At 36.3% G+C, this 22,785-nt stretch overlaps 4 protein-coding genes across 9 annotated transcripts; 1 reads left to right on the plus strand and 3 right to left on the minus strand.

Annotated features, from left to right (window-relative positions):
* Positions 1-6: 6 nt before the first annotated feature.
* LOC110371957 (serotriflin) lies at positions 7-6,148 on the minus strand. Its single transcript, XM_021328429.3, has 6 exons — positions 5,730-6,148; positions 5,099-5,184; positions 4,029-4,162; positions 2,868-3,013; positions 985-1,179; positions 7-384 (listed from the first exon to the last, which is right to left on the minus strand). The coding sequence occupies exons 2-6, from the start codon at positions 5,181-5,183 to the stop codon at positions 150-152; spliced, it is 795 nt and encodes a 264-aa protein (XP_021184104.3). The 5' UTR covers position 5,184; positions 5,730-6,148; the 3' UTR covers positions 7-149.
* A 3,811-nt stretch (positions 6,149-9,959) lies between these two features.
* On the minus strand, positions 9,960-11,579 carry LOC110371901 (dynein axonemal assembly factor 6). The gene is made up of 3 exons (XM_021328341.3): positions 11,324-11,579; positions 10,674-10,879; positions 9,960-10,455 (listed from the first exon to the last, which is right to left on the minus strand). Exons 1-3 carry the CDS (start codon positions 11,415-11,417, stop codon positions 10,198-10,200), a joined length of 558 nt encoding a protein of 185 aa, XP_021184016.2. The 5' UTR covers positions 11,418-11,579; the 3' UTR covers positions 9,960-10,197.
* Positions 11,580-12,322: 743 nt separating this feature from the next.
* Rpn3 (Regulatory particle non-ATPase 3) lies at positions 12,323-14,026 on the minus strand. Its single transcript, XM_021328339.3, has one exon. The coding sequence runs from the start codon at positions 13,889-13,891 to the stop codon at positions 12,407-12,409; it is 1,485 nt and encodes a 494-aa protein (XP_021184014.1). The 5' UTR covers positions 13,892-14,026; the 3' UTR covers positions 12,323-12,406.
* Positions 14,027-14,975: 949 nt separating this feature from the next.
* Positions 14,976-22,567, plus strand: LOC110371893 (uncharacterized). Of its 6 annotated transcripts, none has more exons than XM_064035344.1 (4): positions 14,976-15,868; positions 16,958-17,170; positions 17,526-17,819; positions 18,279-22,567. In XM_064035344.1, exons 1-4 carry the CDS (start codon positions 15,233-15,235, stop codon positions 18,783-18,785), a joined length of 1,650 nt encoding a protein of 549 aa, XP_063891414.1. In that variant the 5' UTR covers positions 14,976-15,232; the 3' UTR covers positions 18,786-22,567. The 6 variants fall into 6 exon arrangements, with proteins under 6 accessions (XP_063891414.1, XP_063891416.1, XP_063891417.1 ...); XM_064035346.1 differs by having other exon boundaries at positions 14,976-15,751; XM_064035347.1 differs by having other exon boundaries at positions 14,976-15,751; positions 16,973-17,170.
* The last annotated feature ends 218 nt before the right edge of the window (positions 22,568-22,785 follow it).

The raw sequence follows: 22,785 nt of genomic DNA on the forward strand, positions 1-22,785 counted from the left end.
CAAAACTTAAATTTATAATTTATTTACAAAGATATTATAAACAGAAATTCTTAATTAACTACATAAAATTACTGAACAGAAAATAAATGAATACTTATTTGTTATATACTTGTCAATACTGGCAGTACATGATGAAAATGAAAGGAGTTTTATCTCCAAGGATAGTTTCTATGTATTTTGTTATTGGCACATTGACAGGTGGCATTACAAACTCCTTGGCGACACACGTCCGTCGTGGCGGCGTATAGTTCGTCGCAGTTCGAGTAGTAGTCCATCTTGTTACAGGCGTTGGTACATAGAGATCCAGATAAGCAGTGATCAGGGCAGTCCTCACAAGGCTTCCCAACTTTGTAAGGGTAATGTGTTATGCTGTGGTAGTTACCGCTGAAAGGGAATACGTTGATAGATTAAAAAAGCAAACATCCGAATTTCAGAATCTCCTTTTTAGGAATCCGTTTCATTATAAGAGAATTTGTTATTCTTTTATATAGCCAAAACAAGTAAGATATCGTGAGAGTCTTTATAAACAAACGTCTTATGTTTGAAAGAAAATGTGCCCAACTGAGTCTGTAGGCCTTATATTTATTTATCTACATGGAGAAAGTAACACTAAATATATCAATAATCCTGGGTAATAAATAAATTGAGATGTAGTTCAACTGTTGTAATCAAACAATTCCGATTAACTTTTTCTATGACGTATTGGAAAATACGTCTTCTCCCTTAAGGAATATCTTACAAGAAATTTCGTTTTCGTCTGTAACCACATCTGTTTTGGTTATACAGATTGTGAATCCAGCACACCACGTCTAGAACCACTTAATTCAGCCATGAACTCATCCGACCATAGCTCCTGATCTATCTCCTATTAACATCTACTCTTCTTTAAAACTAAGTTTTAAGTTCTCGGCGAACTATTTTCAGGCAAAGCTTCAAATGACCTTCGCATCAAAACTAAAACCTTCGAAACAATAGAGAACTCACCCTGGACAGTAATGGCAGACGTAGTTATAGAACTGTCCCCAAGGTCCTCCCTTGCAATGGGCCACCCCACAGCCCACCTTATGACTGGTCGCCCAAACCATCTGAGTGTAGTGGCCAATAGTCTTCAAGTTGTACACGGGATCGCCGTATGTGAAGTTCTGATGCTCTAAGAACCAAGTCTTGATTGCGAAGAACCTGAAACATGTGATTTTTTCTTATGTTTAATGCCAAATTCAAAAAGAATTAGGAATTAAGACCAAATATTACAATCTTCCTTTATTGTCTTTCTTTATTATGCGTGTGTGCAAAAAAAAATAATTTATTTATGCAAGAATTATGTTTCGTCAATGTTTTAATCCAGTTATATAAGGGAGTCCAGTTATATCCTCAGTCTGGTAAAATATTTCCACAAAATGTTAAAATTAATTAAAGTTATTTCGAATGGTCTCTAAATTATATTCAGGTCAGGTAAAACGTAAACCGGTATCACGTAGACTGTTATAAAGAACATTAAATAGTTTTTGTTCCATCTTTTTATAAACTTCTAGTTGCTTGTTAATTTTAATCACGTCCTCTGCAAATATCTTAGTCTAGTATTCAGTATTAGCATAAGAATTTCCTAATAAAACTAGATACATGGAGCGCTTGTCAGCAAGTAAAGACGATGTGTATCTCACGATCAGTCAAAGTCACATAAGTTAGACAGATCAAATTATTTCGTATCTACTACTGACTACATACGATAATTAACTTGTGTTTGTAGCTGTTCTAAAGGGCAATTGTAATACAACTAATACGTGTAATCATCTGTTCACGAATCAACTATTACAGTACAGAATTATAAAGACAATCGTGAGTAGGCAGCGGCCATTGAAACTAGGAAATAAAGCCTTATTTACAGAAAAAAAATTGATGGTTATTACACAATATAATTTATCTTCACTAATAATAAACCCGTGTGAATCATTGAATCCTTGAAATAATTTATGATTTTTGAACATCAGTTTTAATACGTAATATTGAAGTCATAATTGGCAACCAGCAATTTGTATGCATGTGACTGACGTTTATTAACAATGCAATAATTTCAGTGCTATAAATTCAGTAAGTTGTTTATCTTTATATTAGACTTGTCTCGATATTTATTTAATAATCTTATTGTAATATAAAGAGTGAGTGTTCTAATGATATGCTTTGTTTACGTTTCGGTGTATAAATAGCGACTTACTAGCAATTGTAAAAGCAACCGAATAGTACTACGTAAGTTTGTGCTAGCAATTTGATAAACATTTTTCGGTTAGAACAATAGCAAATTCGTCATTTCATATAAGTGTAAGCAAAACAAATGACTACTGAATATTGTTTCATATGTAAACGGAAGAGAAGATGAGAACTCAAAGTACATATTTTCTTTTAATTTCAAATAGGCGTAGATATAAAAGCTATTAATTGACAGACCTATTTGAAATAAGTAAATCCCATGGACATTTCGAAAACTATAATATTTATATTGCCCAATTCTTCGAAAGCTATTCTTCTTCTTTCGAGTCGATGACATGTCATATATTGAGACTACACTATGTCAGAAAGCTATTGAAAAAATGATTATTTATAAAAAATATAAGTAACTATTGAATTGAATCATAATAATATGATATAAAATCTATTGACAAATTGTTTCCCACAACCGCAAATTATGTGTAAACTCTTAAAAACTAAACTTTCAAGTCAATGTCATCAAAAGAATGTAAATTATATCCATTGTGTTTCTTTCCGAAAACAATGAAACAAAACCGGCTTTTGTATATAAAAGTAAATTAAATAATTTGGCAGGCTATAGAAGATGTTTTTAATAGGAGAACAATTAACTACATATTTCTTACCAAGGAGTTTTCTGTGCGGCCACAAACAAATTCTGTCCACACGTACCAAGATGTGGCACTGTGTTTTCTCTAACATCATTGTGTCTTAGAAACTGGCATCGTTCAGCATATGCTTGAGCTTGCCGCGCTGCGCCAGCGTGCCATGTCTGAAAATCAGGAAGAAAATGTATTGGTGAAATGTAGGTGACTAGGTACACAAAATTCTGTAGGTTTCAATTAACTAATTTCCTATACAACTAATGAGCTATTGCAATACGCGCCACACATTTGTCGTCATATATGTAGGTAAACGTCCGAAATCGATGACCTGATACCCAGATCACGACAAGCAACACACGAAACAATAGTTTACCATAATAGAGACGCCTGAGCCAAAGGAGAAAGATATTGAGTCAAAAACTGTAATTTCCATCAGAAATGTTTCCCAAAGCTTTTCCACGCCCGTACCAAAAAGACCTTTTAAAAACTTAAAAGAATATTTGCATAACTAGGATAAGGTTTATTTTTTTCATCCTCCTCCGTAACTCCTTACCGATTTAAAAATGAAATGACACACCCCTTTCTCTAGCCTTTTATTGAATTTAATAGTTGAATCGAACTTATATAGCGGTACCTACTTGCTAGGATATGCATGTAGATCGAGTGATTTTAATGGTTTTATGTGGCGTGGCGCCTGCCTACCAATTTATATGCGAAGCGGACTGTTGCGGGGTTAAATGAGACTACTTGAGAGAAGACCTCTTAAGTGATATTTGATAGGCAGGTACACTCACATGGTCGCAGTCAGTGTTACGCAATGATTATGTTTCGTTCTAATTTCATGTGAGCTATATCGAACTCAGCCAGTTAATTTGCAATGGGTGAAGCCATCTCTAGCTTTGGATTGAGTCGACCTAAGAATGATGACGATATAACAGAAGACCCTCTTACTACTTCAAAGTACCGGATTGTTTAGCTTGAGCAAAAAATAGAGCCAAATGACTAATGGTAAGTTAATTCACAATAGGTGTGAATGAGCAGCCTTATTGCATAATGTTATTATAACCAGGTATTCCATAATATTTTTTTTCTATCATTGATAGAAGCGTGCTCAACTATAATTACATAATTGTTAGTAGACGTGTTTATCCGACATGTATTCTTATAACAAACAATACGTACCATAAGGAGCATGTTAGACGCGCTGGGTCGAACTTTGGTGCGAAAGAAATTATGATAGAGCACAATTTTTCTTCGCACAACTGCCCGCCGAGGATGCAATGCATTGTCGGGAATTAAATGTGGCGGGAATAACTCTGAAATTTCACATAACAAGGTATAAAGTGACAGTTTAATTTAAAACATACTTATTCTCTAGTGAATAGGACAAATTTGATCACACTTATCTCAGTATCTGGTAAAAGTTTGTATGAGAGATCAAGCTAAAACTGCAGGAAAGATATGAATGATAATTTTAGTTATATAGCTTAGTTATCCATCAGGATAGTAGGTACAATATTTTTATCCAGGTGTGAGAAATATGTCTCTCGGATTTACTTCCATTAACTTCAAAAGAACTTAAAGGAATAGTTGGAAGCGGTCTGCGTCTAACCCGTACCTAATTCTTTAAATAGTTACACAGTAAAACTCTGCTGCTAGTTTTGGATTAAACCTCATTTCTTAAACTCAGTTCGATATACAATTTGAAGACGGGGATTATATCACCAACGCAACAAAACAAACTTACAGACACACAATGATGTCACACATAGTGTAATACTGTGAGCTGCAGTCTAGTAAATAAATACAAACTTGATTGTTATTTTTTCAGTGGCTAACAATAAGGAGAGTGTAGGTAGGTACACTCTTCTGTCTATAGCCTTTTCCCAACTATGTTTCGGTCGGCTTCCAGTCTAACCGGAGCTGAGTACCAGTGTTTTACAAAGAGCGACTGCCTATCTGACCTCCTCGGCCCAATTACTGCGGGCCACCCAATACCCTTTGGTAAAACTGGTTGTTAGACTTGACTTCTGACTACCCGTAACGACTGAAAAGATTTTTAATGACAGCCGGGACCCACAGTTTATTGTGCCCTCTGAAACACGGTCACTGATGTCCAAGATATAGGTACTCAGAAAGTACATACAAACTTAGAAGTTGCCTCACCTGGAATCGAACCCACACTCATACTTGAGACGTTAGTTCAGCTAATTAATTAATTAAGTAAAAATATTTTTCACAAAGTCACTTACGTTTATGGCCCCATGGCTGGCCTGTTTCTAACTCGACCGCTACGTTCAGCAAAAATAATACCACCAACCCACATCGTACGTACATGCTATAAATCAAATAAGTTATGGTCAATGTTATTACTTAGGTATATTAAAGTATAACAAACATCAAAACAAACAACGCTGCATTTTTTCCAAATCAATTAACCGTGAATTTTTGTAATTAAATTATTCAAATACTTGTTTAGAATATACAGGTACCAGTTTAGCACAAATCAAATTGTATGAAAAATAATGTAATTTAATAAAAGCAATAAACTGTGGCACACATATTCATTTCCAATTTGATTAAGATGCGGTGTACGATTCCGCTATGTGGAGCACAAACCACTGACTAATTGTGCCGACGTTAATAAAAATTACTTAGCAACAATATCAGTTTAATCTTCATGACAATTGTAATGTGAGAAACGTTATATTAGAATCGTTATCGTTAAATAGAAAAGCAAAATAATCTTTCTTGGATAACAACACTAAATTCGCGTTAATTTCATGAAAGTCACTAACCATGACAAATGATTCGCAATGTTTTTTAGAGATTATTTTAATTTCCTCATGTAAATTTTATTAGTAGGTACTAATAGGTACTTACTTTCCGGTGTGATTAACTGCACTGCTAATAAAAATAAGATATTTATAAATAAGATTTGTCTACATCACACTACGCCGATTGATTACACAAGACTGCTTACACAAAGGTAACAGAAAACATTCTCACGACGAATTATGTTTAGGACGCGATTAAAATCTCTCGAGAGATTTGTTGATTTAACTATGTGACAATGACAGCCGCCCGACGCGAACGCTTCAATTGAAATAAGCGATCTGTAGTTCCATACTGACCACGCTAACTATTACAATGATCCTTGATAAACGATTCGCGGCCACCTAATACAAAAAATAACTGACAAGCCATGCACGATTGTCGAATGTGTTCGACAGGGTTCCATTGATTAAATATTTACATGTTATGAGCATAAACACTAATTAGAAACAGGCAGTATAAACCAAGCTTCAGAAAATACTAATTGAGTAGACACGCTCGACAGCAGTTCATGAATTTCAGCTGCCAATTAGGTACAGCAAGAAAAACTCATATGAGTTTTCCTTTAATTTGTAAGTACCTAAGCCGAGTATATTATAATGAAGCGATTTAATTACATAAGAATTTGGAGAACCTTATTAAAAATATTAATAACATTCGTTTATTAGCCTCCAGAGTGCACATAATATAAGATAACAGTTTTATTCAACTTCAAGTACTCTTAAATATCCTGAACATACATACTTAGAAGTTATATTTTTCGCAGGTTCAAGGGACCGGCGCAGTCTTGAATATACAGTTTAGTTTTCAACTCGACATCTCCACTTTTTTCCAAAATAAAGTATCGTGATAGATTGACAACATAATGATCATATAATAATTTAGTTTTTTTTCCTTTTGAGGTATAAATACGCAACAAAAAACCCAATTAATTTGATTTGTAATCAAAACTATGAAATGATCATCTCTGGAGGTGAGCGTGAACGATCCCTAATATCAAACAGATTTTCAAACAATGTTAGTATTACCAATTTATGTATGGTTAACGTATATCTTAAAAACTACATAGAACTACGGAAGTGCGGAAGTCAATGAGAATTTTGAGGCGATCTTGATGACCTTACAATTATTATCAATTTTATTAGTATTCAATGTATTTGTATTGTTGTATCTTCTGGTGTTCCTTTGAGAATAAACATTTAAACACAAGCACAAACAACATATATGTACTATCTATATGTTCTACATCTTATGTAGAGAAGAAAACCTAGTAAAAAAGGAAACAATTAAAAAAAACACAGTATTTATTTTATGTCGCACAAACTATACGATTAGTTACTCGTTGTGCTGTATCAAGTGAAGCTGTAATATTCAGGTAGTCATGTCATTACAAGATTTTTTTCCAGGCACAAATATTATATTGACTTATGGGCAGTTAATAGTGCGTGAGCGACAATCGACGAGGCACAAAACGAAACGAATCAGGAACAAATGTTGTATATAATCTAAATTGTAACGCGCTTAAGTAACCGAGATATTAAAATACAATTTTTTATTATAATCTATTTCAGACCCGTGGAAAGAGACTTTAATACCTTTTACAGTTCTGATTGTATTAATTTCAGAGCAAAAGCCAGCAGGATTCCTCGCAGTCCTGCCTACAGGACGCGTAGAAATATCGTAGTCAATTCGTAGAAGCGTAGCTCCGTAGTAGTCGCGTAGTCATGGCGTACTCGTTTCGTAGAAGCGTAGCTGCATAGTAATGGCTTATACGTGGCGTAGTCACTTCGTAGTTATGTACAAATAACTTAGCCGAAATTATTCTGCATATAATTATAAAAACTAATCCATGATTTTAACAGAATGTTGAAGGATTTAATCAGAATTTTAGCAGAATTAAAACTTATCTTTCTTAATGTGTTGCGTGCCATTCATTTGCATGTACCCATTAAATTTGCTGAAAATGACCGTGATACCATTTAAACAATAAATGGTTTATAGCCCATTAGTGTCACAACTGTGTTATCTTTTTCTTCGAGGTTGATTCTATAAACAGTCCTGATGATTCTAGAGGTCTATGATGTACGACCACATGTACGAAATAATTTAACATAGGTACCTAGTAGTTGCTACCTATTTGCTATGGATATATTTAATTCAATTATTTAGTAAGTACATACAAACAAGCGTGCTTGTAAGGTCATCTATTTAATAGAAAAATGATTAAGAATTCATTTCCAATTCAAGCATCACGAATGAATAGTCAAGCAATAAAATGAAATAATCGGTACGTTTTAGGATAACATTCTTTAACTCAATACAGGAACTATTGCATGTCCCATCTCCCGTAAACGATGTATTGGGTGGTAATTGCTTACGCTCGCTAGCGGACGCTAGCACCCTGCCATACAATTATTTCTTTAAGCAGAACCTTAAGACGTCATTTGAAAGTAATATCATTCCGATGTGAAAAAAACCCCCGACCCAAAAAGGTACGCAATAATTATGACAAAAGGTTAAAAACGCTAAACCCTATAAAAAGCAAAAAATAACTTTTAACACTACGTAAACTAAATTTTTTCGTGTCGGGGGACCGCTCTAATTCATTACTTTAGATACGTGTTTTTTTTTAACGAATGTTGTAATTAGGTAGGTATCATTTGATTTATGTAAGTATTTATGAAGGTAAAAAGCGGTCCCCCGACACGTCAAAATTTAGTTTACGTAGTGTTAAAAGTTATTTTTTGCTTTTTATAGGGTTTAGCGTTTTTAACCTTTTGTCATAATTATTGCGTACCTTTTTGGGTCGGGGGTTTTTTTAAATTTATAATTTAATTTTATTTCATGCTTTTTAAAGGAGCTCCTTAATTTTTCCTTCTTTCATTTAATTTATTTTATCTTAAGATGGGGTCGCTATATGCGATCTCGGCCAAAGGAAGCTGTTTAACAATCCTCATGACAAACTGGCTCTGGGAGAATTGCACAGATTGAGAAACATTTGGACATTCTAGATTTTCAGCAAAAATATAAATCGGTTTATCCGTTTCATTCCGGCATTTCAGGGTTTCATCCGCCACATCCCATTTCCAGCATCAGGTTCTCGTCAATCAGAAACATGAAGAGAACTTGTCAAGACAAATTCAACGAGCCCACACTCGATGGGTTTACTAAAAGGCAGTTCAGGGTTACGTCTCCTACCTTCGTGCCCTAACAGCAGACCAGCTCAGTGGTTCCAAAAGACATTAGTGTTTCAAATTTCAGATCCCACATATACTTGCAAGTAAACTGAGCGTGTAACATTCCTCTATCATATCTAGCAAACGAGCTGATGACCTTGAAGACCTGAACCGATTTCCACCAAACATAGCTAAGAACACTCCCGACTGACATACCTTTTAAACAAAAAAAACCGCATTACAATTGGATCATCCGTTTGGGAGCTACGATGCCACATACACACACACACACACACACACACACACACACACAGACACGTCAAACTTATAACACCCCGTCGTTTTTGCGTCGGGGGTTAAAAATTATAAAACCCGATAATATTAATAGATATAAGTTTGTGTAGGTTTCAAATGTGACGCACAAACTCTATTAATTTAAGCATTTACGCGGAGACGCAAGATGTAGTAAATTTTGCTACACTCTGCCAGATCAGCAATAGTTGCAGACGGGTCAATAGGTGTCTAATACCTACAAAAATATTATGTAACGTTTGTTTTTCTAAGGTTTTCAATAAAAATTGTACCTTGTAGAAGTATGTAGATTAAATACACAGGGTCAAATTTAATTTCAGAAAAAGCTAGTTTTTTAAAGAAATAGGAAGCAGTTTTTTAATTAAGCAGAAGAGTTTGCTCAGAATTTAAAGTTGATTAACCCCAGGTCAAGGTGTGAAATTCGTCTACTGTCAAAATCATGTTTCTGGTTATCGTGCGTGACCTACGTACCTATAAGTACTTGGTGTACCTACTCATTAAGGTATATTTTAATCTACAATAGAATCGTCATTGGCTGCCGTTGTCTGGTGCATCTCTAAGGCGATACCTTGACGTGTGACTGTAATTATTTAACTGAAGTAGGTAAATAAGTACATTTTATTGCTGAGCTCGTTTTATTCACGTGCAGGTTGTACCTACACGTCTCAATTGAATAAATTACTGCAACAAAATTAATTGTTGACCTAGTGAAGATGACTCAGAATTAGTAGCATCAAATAATATATTATTTACGTATTTTTAAGTATATTTTTATTACCTTCATAATGCATAGGTATAGGTATGGTTTTCAGTAAATACAAGGCTATTAATATCTGAATCTAGAGGAAGATCGGCATCTAGAGAAATATCTTTTTAAGATGCAGGTAAACAGTGGACACAAGTTTATTTGCGATTAATATGTTCATATGTAGATAGGAACCAAGGGAGGTAGGTACCAACCTACTTACGTAAATAACTACATGATCAGAGAAAGTAAAACATAAATTAAATAGAAATGCAGACTTACGTTAAAAATTAACAAAATCAAATTCTCTATTCAACCTTAGAGTAAGAACTAATGTCTCCTGGTCTACCTCCCAGCTAGCTTTGGACCGATCAGGGTCAATCTCATGAGGTAGTGGCAGTTTCAAGGAATACTGCGATGAGGTGACCGTTACGGAGGTGGTGTCCACCACCAGATCCACATTTTCCATCTTGTCACCTGGCATCTTCACTCGTACGATGAGATTCTCGCAGCTGGCCGATCCTGGCGTTTTTGGGCCGAGCTATAACAAGAAGGCGACTTATGATATTTTATTCGGGAATGATAGGTCCCAAAACAAACCTCAACTGGGTAGGTAAGTACCTACCTCCTAGTCTAGATCATACTTTCTTATTTTTAATTGTAAACAGTTCGCAAAATACAACGTAGTTAAGTGCACCTATATGTTTGTCATTATACAGATTAAATAATAATCAATTATTTATTGGCATAAAAACAAACCTGAAGAAACACATCTTCGGCTGAAACAGACTGCCGGTAATTCATGGTGTATTCAGGGGTCTTAAGATCTCCTAAACCAGTGCCAGCTCGTCCCAAGTTATCAATCTCTTTAGCTTCCTGTTCTTCATACTCTTCGATTGTTTTAGGAGTTTTAGTTTTCTCTTCGGGTGGAGGAATTTTACCTCTAGTTGAAGTTATGTCGAAAACTGAGGAATACAAAGCGATAGTAAGTAGATAGGTTCTTGAATTATTTTGTAACTAGTGGCCGGAAAAGCATATTGTGGCCTCTACTTTCGAATGCCAAGAAAATAGGACTAAACGGGTCGTCTTCTTAAGGCCCTGGACACTTTTCTTACAAAGCCTTTCGCTAAGCCATGGGCTTGCGCTTATCTACCTACCCCACTCTACTATCAATTAACAATGCCCAAATAGCTTATAAGTAAAATGAATAATATCAATTAGTACGACCAAAATCCTATACCTAAATAGATTAGATATCGTAGTCAACAAAATATATACCTACCTAATTATGATGTGTCCTAGGTTAATAAAATGTTGCATTCAACCAAAATTGTATATGTAAGCTCAAGAGGCTATTTTAATAGCTAGCTTCATCCTGAAATATGACTCTTAGTGAATGTTCTGCGTACCTGAAGCTGGCAAATCGTCTCCTTGCAACACTTCTGGTTCGGGTGGTCTCAACAATTCTACGAGTTTTTCCATATGGGCCGGTGAGAACTCCATCTTGTATCTTGTAGGTTTTAAATCTTTGAAAAAGAAATGCAGCGATAAACTATCCAAAATAAAAATATTGCTTTGACGTGCAACCAATAGATAAGTACAGTGACTACGGCGAATATTGTTGCTAGGATACCGCTAACGGTCATGGAATTTACTATAGTGATTGGAATCGATTGCATTTATCGAGATTAGATACCTACTTTTATACATCCTATATCAAATATAGTAATCGATAATTCAATAACTGTGCTGTTCTCACCTACTTTCGCAGGATGTGAGTAAACAGATTTGTCGCATAATTATCTCAAGAAGGTTGCTAAAATGAAACATTAACCTTATACCTGGGGACAAACCGATTCTAGAGAAAAATGGGCCCGATCTCAAACTTTGAATTGACGATGTAGGTAAATCTTCTGTAGTGAAGAAGAATAATTTATTCTTAAAATATAAAAATTTACTCACAAATACGCCATCTGTTGATGCGGCTATGAACTTCTTCCATCAAGTAAAACCACTCTTTTCACAACAGCATAGAACAAAATTGTCCCTGCAGAATTGAATGCAATATTATTCTTTGTTTGAATCCGCAATGGGAAAGAAAGTTCCAACTTTGACTCTAAAATTCTTGGAAAAGGGGATGGGTGTTCTGTATCCACACTCACCAAACAAAATACTGCATCAGACCAATTCACATCTGTCTTCTCTGTGAGCATGGATGGTGCTTCCACAGAGCTAGCCAGCCCAACTACGAGCCGCAGTCACAATGTTGTTTTGACCAGGGTCCAGTATAAAACAAATAATTTTTCAAAGTAAAATTTAATAAAAATGATGGTCTAAAGTCTAAAATCAGGCTCCATATACCTTTTATAATATTGTTTACACAAAGATGTCGACACAAAAATAATAGATTCACATTTTTTAAATATTTTATTATATTAAGGTTAATGCACAATTAAACATCTAATGCATCAAATAACATATGGAGAACACATTCAAGGGAAACCATCATCGTCTTCTTCTGCCATTTCCTTGGCAAGCTCCAGATCCTGTTGTTCTCTCTCACGCCTTTCTTCAGCACTCTCCAACTCTTTCCCATATGATTTTGGTGGGTACCTCATGGCTTTTACACTCTGGTTGTGCAGATCCAAGCAAAATGATATACGTTGATGGAATGCCAGCTGCGGTTCCCTAGTACAATAGATGTCAGAACTCTCCTTGTTACTCATGTATCCCTTTTCTGGGTCAAGAGTAGCTTCAATAACTCCATCTCGAATAGCTTTAGCCACAATGAATTCTGCATCTTCAGCTGAGTCCAGACCCAGTTTCCTAGCAATATCCTTGGGAGAAATGCGTGAGTATGAGAGGCCAATAGAACGGATAGCTGTTTTAATCACATTCTGTCTCAGGCGCAAAATCAATGTGAAAGTATGATCACTACGAAATTGGGGGCCAAAGTTCTCCAGAACTTCTCCAAATCTCTGTAAGTTACCAAGTCTGACTGCTTGAGTGAGTTGGAAGTAAGGTGCCAAGGCTTTCCTTAGAGGAGCTTGTCTAAATATAGCTCTTTCAGGTATGTCACCTAACAGTAGCTCAACCACAATAGCCAATTTCTGCACAGTTTGACGAAAACCAACTGCAGCAGTCTGAGGAGCCTTACGCAAGGCTTGCACCAAGTGTTTGTGGGCATCACTGTACTCCAGCCGAGCAGCCTTGATTCTTCCAAGGTAGTACAGGAACCTTGCCCACTCATTATTACTTGCGTTTTCAGGAAATACTGACTTACTTACAAGTTTATCAGCTTGATCATACAAGGAATAATGCAAATAGTTACGCAGAAGACAGTTGATAAGTACTGCTTGGCCCTCATAGTCATTACGGAGGGTTGAAGTGCGAAGTCTTGCGTGAAGTAATCCTCTAATAAGATCTAGTTTATTAGTTAGTTCAAACACTCTCGAATGATAAAAGTAGCATTTAGCAGCAATCAGATCCAGAGTTCTCCTGTTCTGAGCTAGTACTTTATTCATCAGCTGCTGGGAGCATTCGGTAGCCTCTTCCAGCCTGTTAGTGTCGAGCAGGCGCAGTAGCACCAACAGGTGCAGATATACATCAACTTCTGGGACAGGTTGCTTGGGCGCACTGCGAGAGCGAGGTGGTTCTATATCAACGGCGCCTGGCAAAGGGTTCTCCACAAACACAAGCAGTCCTTCTTTGTCAGCATTTGACGGATAAAGTTGGTTGAAAATGGCCCGCAATACATTGCCATTCAACTTCCTTCTGGTACTTGGAAGAGATCTCAGAACTCTCATAGCAAACCTTGGCTCCTTAGAAGTAACAGCTTTATCTATTTGTCGTACATGCTCTCTCAAATCTTGCACTGCAAGCACATCAGCATCTTTCTTCACTTCTGGTGTTTCAGCATCGCTGGCTGCAGCAGGACTTTCCACATTTTTCATTTCAACATCTTCGGCAGGAGCCATTTTCTATGAACTTGTATCTTTTACAAATAATCCAAATAAACACAACGATCTCTGTTCATTTATTGAAAATAATGGTTGGTGATATTTTTCGATCCTTTTGTCAAAAAATGCCGAGTAACTACAAAATGGCTCAGAGACGATAAATTGTTATCTTTAGCACGTCGTTTGGACTACTTGTTATTGCTGTCTCCCTCTCACAACCAGAAAAGGCGATATTTTGTTCTCTTTATTCTAAAAACGTCCAAGTGAAACATGACTATAATTATGCAATCATAGATATGGAATGATTTAAAAAAGAAAGCAATGCGTTCGGATACATACACTGTTCAAAAGGAGACAAACATTTCAAAAGGGAATATTCTCGTACTGCTAAAACCAAAAATTAAACTTGTTTCAAACTCAAAGTAAGGCGATTAGACGGAGTAATACATTATCCTCGAAACGAGTGTTATTTTGCAAGCTTTTTGTAGAGGTGTTTCCTTATCCCTTCTTCTAGAAATCATCTCACCACAAAAAATACGTAACAATCAAACTAATAAAAGAAGATTAAGTGATCTACCTATCCCTTAGAATATAATATCTTATTTGTTTTTATCTAAGGTCCTCATCCGGTTTTGCAGCCTGAGGTGGTCTAATCTCTCAGCCCAACAACACAGGAAGAGATAGAAACTTCTTGATACGGGGATTCGATATTTTCCGGAGACAAATGAAGCTATCATCGATAAATTAAATCCATAAATCATACATAAACACTACATAAATCAAACATTAGAGAGGGCATTTTCGATTATGAAAGGGAAAAAACCGGACAAACGATTTGTTTAGCAGCCATATTATAAATTTTTCAGGTTATACTGGTTGTTGGATTTCATTTCATTTATTGATAAATAAATGTATTTTTAATAAAGCAATCTAATGTTTTTACGTTTCAGAAACAACTTCCTTTAACGGGAAAGACAACTGTCATTGAAAATGTTGAAAAAATAAAGAATTATTGACTTTATGTCTTTTGAAATAAAGTGCTTTTTATAAATATTAGTTTATATTCTGTACGTAGCACCTTTGTCTATAAGCATGCTTTTGTCTTTGGCTTTCTTATATTCCATAGATTATAGACGAGACAAAACTACTAGCATTGCCTGTAGTTGCTTAACCAATATACTGTACTTGTAAAATACGGATAAAAAGCTTTTAATTACTAATGTTACAATCGAAAATTCTTGGATTACAACCATCACATTGTCACGAGAATTCCGTGTGCCAAAAATTATAAGCAACGGACGCGCTTCGGCTGCAGGGGACCGGTTGATTCTTTACATAAAATTTCAATGTGTTCTGGAAATGGTTTGCAAAGAGGACGTGGTATCATGGTTTAAAGAATTGGAAAGCTATAAACGCATAGACGCGATGTGTACGTTATTAAATATGTGTTTGCCATTTGAACTGCGTTTCATTGGCCCCTACCTTGAGGAGCTAGGTAAGCGGGACTTTCAGGAGTTGCGTGGTGCCGAACTAAGAGCCAACAACCCCACAGACCTGGCTGCTGACATCGGAGGCGCTAACACAGACCCCAGGACACGACGGAAAATGGCCTTGTATGTTTCGTTGTTACGCTCGTGTAATTTCGCGTGTGCTACCACATTGTACAATGCCATGGTCAGTTTGGAGCAGAGTGGTTTGTTGAAAGGCTTGTATGGTGATCTCCTGGAAGAAATCCTTCTTCTATACACCATGGCGTTACATCATCCAGCGTTTACATTTGATCAAAAGTCACATTTTGGTGAAATACTAGAGAAATTAAAAATGGAAGACCAGAGGATACAATTTCCAGAGCCACAAGAGCATATAAATGTAGTGCCAGTGAGTGCATGCCATACACAGTCTAATATCACAGCCAACATGTCAATCCCACCGCCTAACTTGTCTAGCTTGGGGCCACCGCCTGGTATTGTGTTTGTCAAAACACCTGGGGTGCAGGTCAGTGTTGTCATATATTTACATCGCCATCACAACTCACTCATTGTCTCACTCTTGTTATCATTTAACTGTTTTAAAGTATTTTTTAGTTATCTATTCATAGTTGGAGTTACATATAAATCTAAATATCATTCTTGTAGTCAAGGTTACACTGTGAATAAGAATGTATGTATGTTAATGATGATTTTGTCAACTTTGGCATTTGGTTTTCTAAAATATTGTAATTTGTTTAATTTGTGAACTTACAGATAGTGTTTTATGATTGTCAAAGGGCTATTTAGAAGTTAATCACTTTTATTGATTTAAATATTCAGATGAATAATGTGCCATAGGTATAAATATTTTGTCAGTATTATTAATAAGAAGGTAGATGTTATTTATATTTTCATTTTATACCTCTTATTATGGAAAAAAATTAAATGCTGTAATTTTTAAGCAGTTACAAAGCAGTATGTCTATGTAAATGTAGAAAAGTATTTGTTTCTGGGTTAGATAAAAATTTTGGTTTGAGAAAACATGTTTTACTATATTACAAAATTCAGTAGCACATGTTTATCATAACAAGCTTATTCACTTGATAATGTTTTCTACACTATAAACATGACAGCCTTTATCAAGTCCATCCTATTTGTGCATATAATTAATTACTTATTTGTATTTCCTGCTAGATGACCCATTAGACATTGTCCTGTACCAATTTCTAGATATTTTTTTAAATATTTACTCCAAAACATGATGTTAATAAAATAACTAAAAAAAAACTTAGATACACTTTGTGGTACTCATGTGTGGTGTCATGATATTTCATACAAATATGCATTTTATCCATTCATATCAATGTAAGTCTTTGAAAATATCATTCACTAATCAAATAAAGAATACACATTTAGTCTTACATTCGGTTTGTTGTATATTTCATTTTACAATGGTCACATCCGAAACACCTTTTCCACATTCATAGTTTATGTTGGGAGCATTGTTTATATTTTTGCATGTTAGGGAGAAAAACATATTTTGTAGTTTCACTACCAGTAAGTTGATTAAAAAGTAGCATTGTGATGATTACTTTTAAATAATGTTGAAATAAAGTCCATTATATTTCAGCCACCAAGTGCAGATGCAGTGCCTGAGCTGAGCTCTCCTCCGGTGCTGACGGGTGCTGGAGGAGTGGTGCCCATGCTAGGAGAAGTGCCACATCCCCCGCCTGGGTTGCCAATGCCACAGTACAATATGGGAGAATACTTGGGTCACAACGCATGGCCTGCAAATATCATAGTATCACCAATAAATCAACCACTGGAGGTAAAAAGTTCATTATACTTTATTGTCTTTTTGCTAGGATTTACACCTAAAATCCTGTTTTCATGATAAAAAAATAGAATTTTATAGTTGAATTTATAAAAATGTTTACTACTGTAATGTCATTGTGAACTGTTTTGATCAGTACTGACTAGATATTCATAATCCTATGGCAAATTGCTGGTAAACTGGTCAATAATCGCTATTGTTGCATTGTGTGCACGGTTATTATGTCTACTTGTGCATGTTTTTGAGCAGAAATAGTTTAAACATTGTTCAGACACAGTTTATTATGTTTCACCACTACCATATCAGTGGTTTAATTCTTGTTCAGTGCGTAATATTGAAGTGGTTGCAGGTAATAAATTACACGGCGGCGAGTGCGGCGCCGACGTCGCCGCTGGTGTCGTCGCCGGGCGAGAGCCGCGCGGCGTCGCCGCGGTCGCGCCGGCGCGTGTCGCGCGAGCGCTCGCCGCCGCCGGCGCCGGCCGCGCCCGACCAGCCGCCGCTGCCGCACCAGCTTGCCGCCAACTTCGAGAGCCTGTCGGTCGCCGAGGTGGGTCACTCTCCGCATCGCGGACCCTTCGCCGTGTTTGCAGCAGAACTCCTGCGCCACAAACAGCCCCCTGCATTAATGCTGTTATCACCTGAGGCGAGTTTAGCCGCACAGTGTCGCTCGATTTTTTTCCTAAAGAGTCGTTCCCACTGTTGTGTTTCATAAAATGTGTTATAGTAACGCACAATTAGCCAAGATTTTACTAACAATTTTGGGAGTGGTCTTTGTTGTGCTTTACTGTTAATATGCCAGAGTGCATACAGGCTGACACAAATAATATTTTAAACTTATTTATGGTTGTATAGAAGTAGCTTGCATGTATGTACCACTGGTTTAATCGCATTCTCAAATACGACATTCCAAATCTATCAGCAACAGTAGAACAACTGTAGGTATGTGTATTGTCTTGCAATCAAAAAACTTTACTGTTATTAATTTGTTATTGCTTGACCAAAGAATTAATGAAATCAGACAATTGTTTTACTCTGTGCAGGTAGATTTTAATAAAACTCAGTTTTATAAGGAGTGTGCTTATAAAGAATCGAAACTTTTCAGATGCGTCATAATATCGGAGACGAGCGGTTACGTGAGCTTAGCGTAGTTCATCAACAGCAATATAGATCACTGGAGAAGTTGAACGGCGTGCGGCGGCTGGCGGGACCGTACTGCGCCGCGCGGTCGTCGTCCGACAGCGGGTCCAGCGCCGCGTCGTCGCCGCCCGACACGCCCGCGCCGCCGCCGCGCCGCGCCACGCCGTCCGCGCCGCCGCCCGTGCCCTTCCTGCAGTACCCGCGCCCCTTCGCCTACCCCACGCCGCCGCCCGCCTACCGCCAGCCGCCGCCGCCCTTCGCCAACGGCGAGCCGCCGCCGTTCCCCGCGGCCGCGCCCTACGCCGGCTTCGTGTCCGTGCTGTACGCGCCGCCCAAGCTGTCGTGCTGGAACTGCGGCGCCGCCGGCCACGCGGGCCACGACTGCAAGGAGCCCAGCATGGAGGAGATGACGCGGGCGGGCGGCTACCAGCTCGACTTCGGCGGGGCGCCGCCCGAGCCCGCCGACAAGTAGGTGCCGCACGAACTCTTCGCGACGTCCTTGTGTCATCTGTCCAGATTAGTACCAAAGTGTGAGGTCAAAATATTGTAAATATCGACCCCGGCCCGCACGGCCGCCGTCGGTACCCGGCGTGATTGAACCCTTGGAACGTGAAACCCGAAGGATTTCTTTTGACGTAGAATGAGATATTAGGTAGATCTATGTTGTTGATACTATGAGCGCTTATCGGACTAATTTATTAGGGGGGTGAACTTTTATCTGTAATGTTTAAGAGTAATTGCACTTTCGATGTATTTTAGTAGAATTTGACGACATTCCAATTATTTTATTTTATTTTTTTGTTTGAATATCTGTAAAAATTTTGAACACCGGCAAATACGCAATGGAAAAAAATCCAACCGAAAGAAATCCATATGGGAAAAAATTTAATCAAATCTGTTTTCATAAGGCGTTTGGGTAAAGCATTTTATTTTAACTCACAATTTTACTGTGTTGTTAAAATACTACAGTAAAACGTTACTCAGCGGTAACTATGCTGATCATTGGGAGAATAATGTTTTGCACTACTGGAACTAAAAAAGTGCATAGCTTTTAAGTTTAATAAAAGCAACAACCTTTTGCATTTTGTGGATGATATCAAGGAAGAGAAAATGTTTTATGACATAATGATGAAAATGTTACCAGCTAAATGTTTTTTTTAATTGTAACTTTTTTGACATGCAAAATTTGTTCTACTGTGATTGAATTATACTATCTATACCTTGTAGTTAAGTTCTTACTATTTGTATTTATATGTCATTTAATTTCGACCGTGGAGAACAAAATGACTAGCGGACATGTCATCACGCAAAATCTTCGCAGCAAGTAGCGCGCCTAAATGGGCGGGTGTTCGGGGAAAGGAGCACCTAACTAGCTCCGCTCTTGCACGGCTTCAAGACCGATTTTGACAGATTGGTATTGATTTGACAAGGAAACCGAACGCCTCGTTAGTTCTGACACTTGCCGTACATTGGTTGACCTACAAGAAGGCGCCTGACCTATCTTCCTTATGGCATCTCCCGCATCTTTCCTTTGTCCGTGATATCGACTAGGTAGTTGAATTTTATCTCATTAAAGAGTCCAATATTTCGCATTCTCCTGGAAAAGATTAAAATTGAAAGTGCAATTATTTGTAAACATCTACTATGCTTACAGTTCTTGTGTAGAATTTTTAGGGAATTCCACCTTAATCAGCAGCAGCACAATTTCTATCATAGTTATGTTTTTTTTGGCAGCTTCACTGAACTTTATGTTAGGACTTTGTATCATGAAATCACATCAAATAAGAGAATTGGTACAAACACTTTCATTTGATCAATTTTATTGTCTTACAAATAGTTAACATGTCATTTAAAAATGCGTGCCATATATTGGTGAATAGTATAATTTTCATGTTTAGTCATTATGAAGTTTTAAAATTTATTTAGGTGGTAGAATGATGCATACAGTGAATAAGTACCGTCAAAGTAATTTTTAATTTCCTTGAAACCAGTCTGTATTCGGTCTTAGCTATTTTTAAGTGTCAACAGACACTCTTTTGTCTCCAATAAAAAAATTCACGGCTAAGTAATAAAATAAATCAAAATTTCTTTAATTCATAATTCTAATAATTTGGAATTGTGGTTGGAACCAAAAAAATGTATTTTAAGTAGAAGATCAGAATAAAACTGAGTTTAAGTTACACAATAATGCACATGACAATTTAGTACATCTACATTAGTACAAATTGAAATTTGTATGAGTTGAAAAATTGGATTAAGACAATTAGTTAAGAGATTTCATTAAGTGACATGGTTTATAGGCTAGTATAATAATAACATAATAGTAGAGGTACTCTAGTGTTTGTTTTTAATTGTTAATAATATTGTAATCAAAAGCAAGTGTGAATAATGTTAGGATAAACCAAATCTTATTTTCTATTGTTCATTAAATAATTTTTGTGCTGCTTATCGCGTCTCCAACACCTTCAGACGCTACGGAATTCCCTGAAATTCTTAAATTGCCTTAAATATCTCCCACAACTTTTTATGTAATACATATTTTTTTGTTCAAATCATCTGAACTTGTAAATATGACGCTAACTTCTAAACTATTTAATATACAGTTCAAAGCTAAAAAGTGACGAATTATATACAAAAGTACTGAATTTGTTTCCTTTGTCCCAAGACTGATCTCTAATACATTACTAGCTAATTATTGGGCTTGTAAAACCTAATGTAAATTGATGTTCTCTGAGAGTGGAGCGTCGGTGAATTCAGAATCGAGGACTGTTTGTTCAATGGTTGAGAAGCAGCTGAAGTAATATTGTGACTGGCCACATGTAGATGTGAATGTACCTAGTAATGTTGTAACTATTTTATACATATGAGTTGAACAAGGGATTATTTTGATCAAGCTCACGAAAATGCAATGCTCTTAATTAAAGTTTATAATAATAGTCATTGTAAATAGTTACAAATATGTAAGAGAGGTGGCACGTCGCATCCGATGTGTTCATATTTTGTAAATAATTCAGTTTATATAAATTAGTTGATATTTAGAGATTGACTATATTTGTAAATTACGTTGTAATAATTTGAGTGTCCCTATAGAGTATATTTGATTGTTTCTCTATGATCACTGTCACAAATCACAATTTGCATTTTTAAAGTCCCAGTTTTTGAAGAAATGTTCAAATTAGAAGGGTTGTATAATTGTTTTTGCATAATTATAAAAAAAGAAATGTTTTTTTAATCGAGTCAGATGAGTGACGCGCATGGGTGGGTGCTGGGTGCTGTCGCTGTGGCCGATTGATTCGCAGCTTGCCGACGAGCCGCTTGATGCTCATGCATCACTTGGACTCGTGTTCTCTTGTATTTACACACGTCAAGTATATTTGCAGAGCTTTGTGCCTTCGACGCACAGCCTATTCTATGCATAGAAAATATATTTGTGTGCTTGAAGTGATTAATTTCATAGTGTAACTGTTAACAGAACCGTAAGGGACTATTATTTTGTAAGATACATGATATGTCACTCCTTATGAAGGTTGTAAGTCCACATAACGTAACTTTTGTGTTATTTATATCTTAACAATTTTATTATGATATTTAAAACAAGTTGAAGTATAGATTAAACATAGAAAGAGTAACTTAATATTTGTAACTTTATAAGTATGCCTGTAGCCTAGCCCCAGTGTGGTACCGTTGATGCAATAATTTGATAGCATTACATACTGCATATCATGTTAGAATGTTCAATTGAGTGTGATATTGAAGTGGATTCTCTTACAGTTTGCGTCTGCTCAATTATTGTTTTCAATTAAGTACATTTTCAGTGAAATCGGTAAATGTGTAACTAAAAGTTCGTTTTCTACATAGGCAACAATAATATTACGATGGTCGGAAATGTCTATGCAGCTTTACTTTGTACTAGTGGAGTATGAAAATATTTTTTTACTTTGTACAGAATGTTATAAATGTGATACATAATTTTTGACATAATTAGAAATTGTGATTTAGTAAGGTGTGTAGTTTATAAAAAAAATATGAAAAAAACTCGCTTTACTAAATAAATTATACTATTCTACAGCTATGTAATGTTGTTTTCCCACGTTTTTATATTTGGGTACTTATATATTCTAAGCTGTTGTACCTATTGCTAGTAAAATCAAATTTCAGGAAATTGAATGTTTCGGCCCGGTATTGTCAGACCTCTGTATCCCACCAATGCTGTGAATCATTTGCTTCCTGAGAAATAAACAACCAAAATCTACAGTTCCGTCTTTTTATTACACGTTTTTACCGTTCTTGTTTCACTCCTACAATAACGAATAATGTTCTCATTAAAATTTTCAAAAAATAGTAAAAAAAAAAATGTACCAGATTTTAAGTAACGTTTATGTAAGATTTAAATCAATTGTATTTAGGCATAGCAATGTTCTTATAAAATTTGAGTGAGCATCAGAGTTTTAATTTATAGTATGTATCCACGA

The sequence above is a fragment of the Helicoverpa armigera genome, chromosome 6 (genome assembly GCF_030705265.1).
Source record: "Helicoverpa armigera isolate CAAS_96S chromosome 6, ASM3070526v1, whole genome shotgun sequence".
NCBI lineage: Eukaryota > Metazoa > Arthropoda > Insecta > Lepidoptera > Noctuidae > Helicoverpa > Helicoverpa armigera.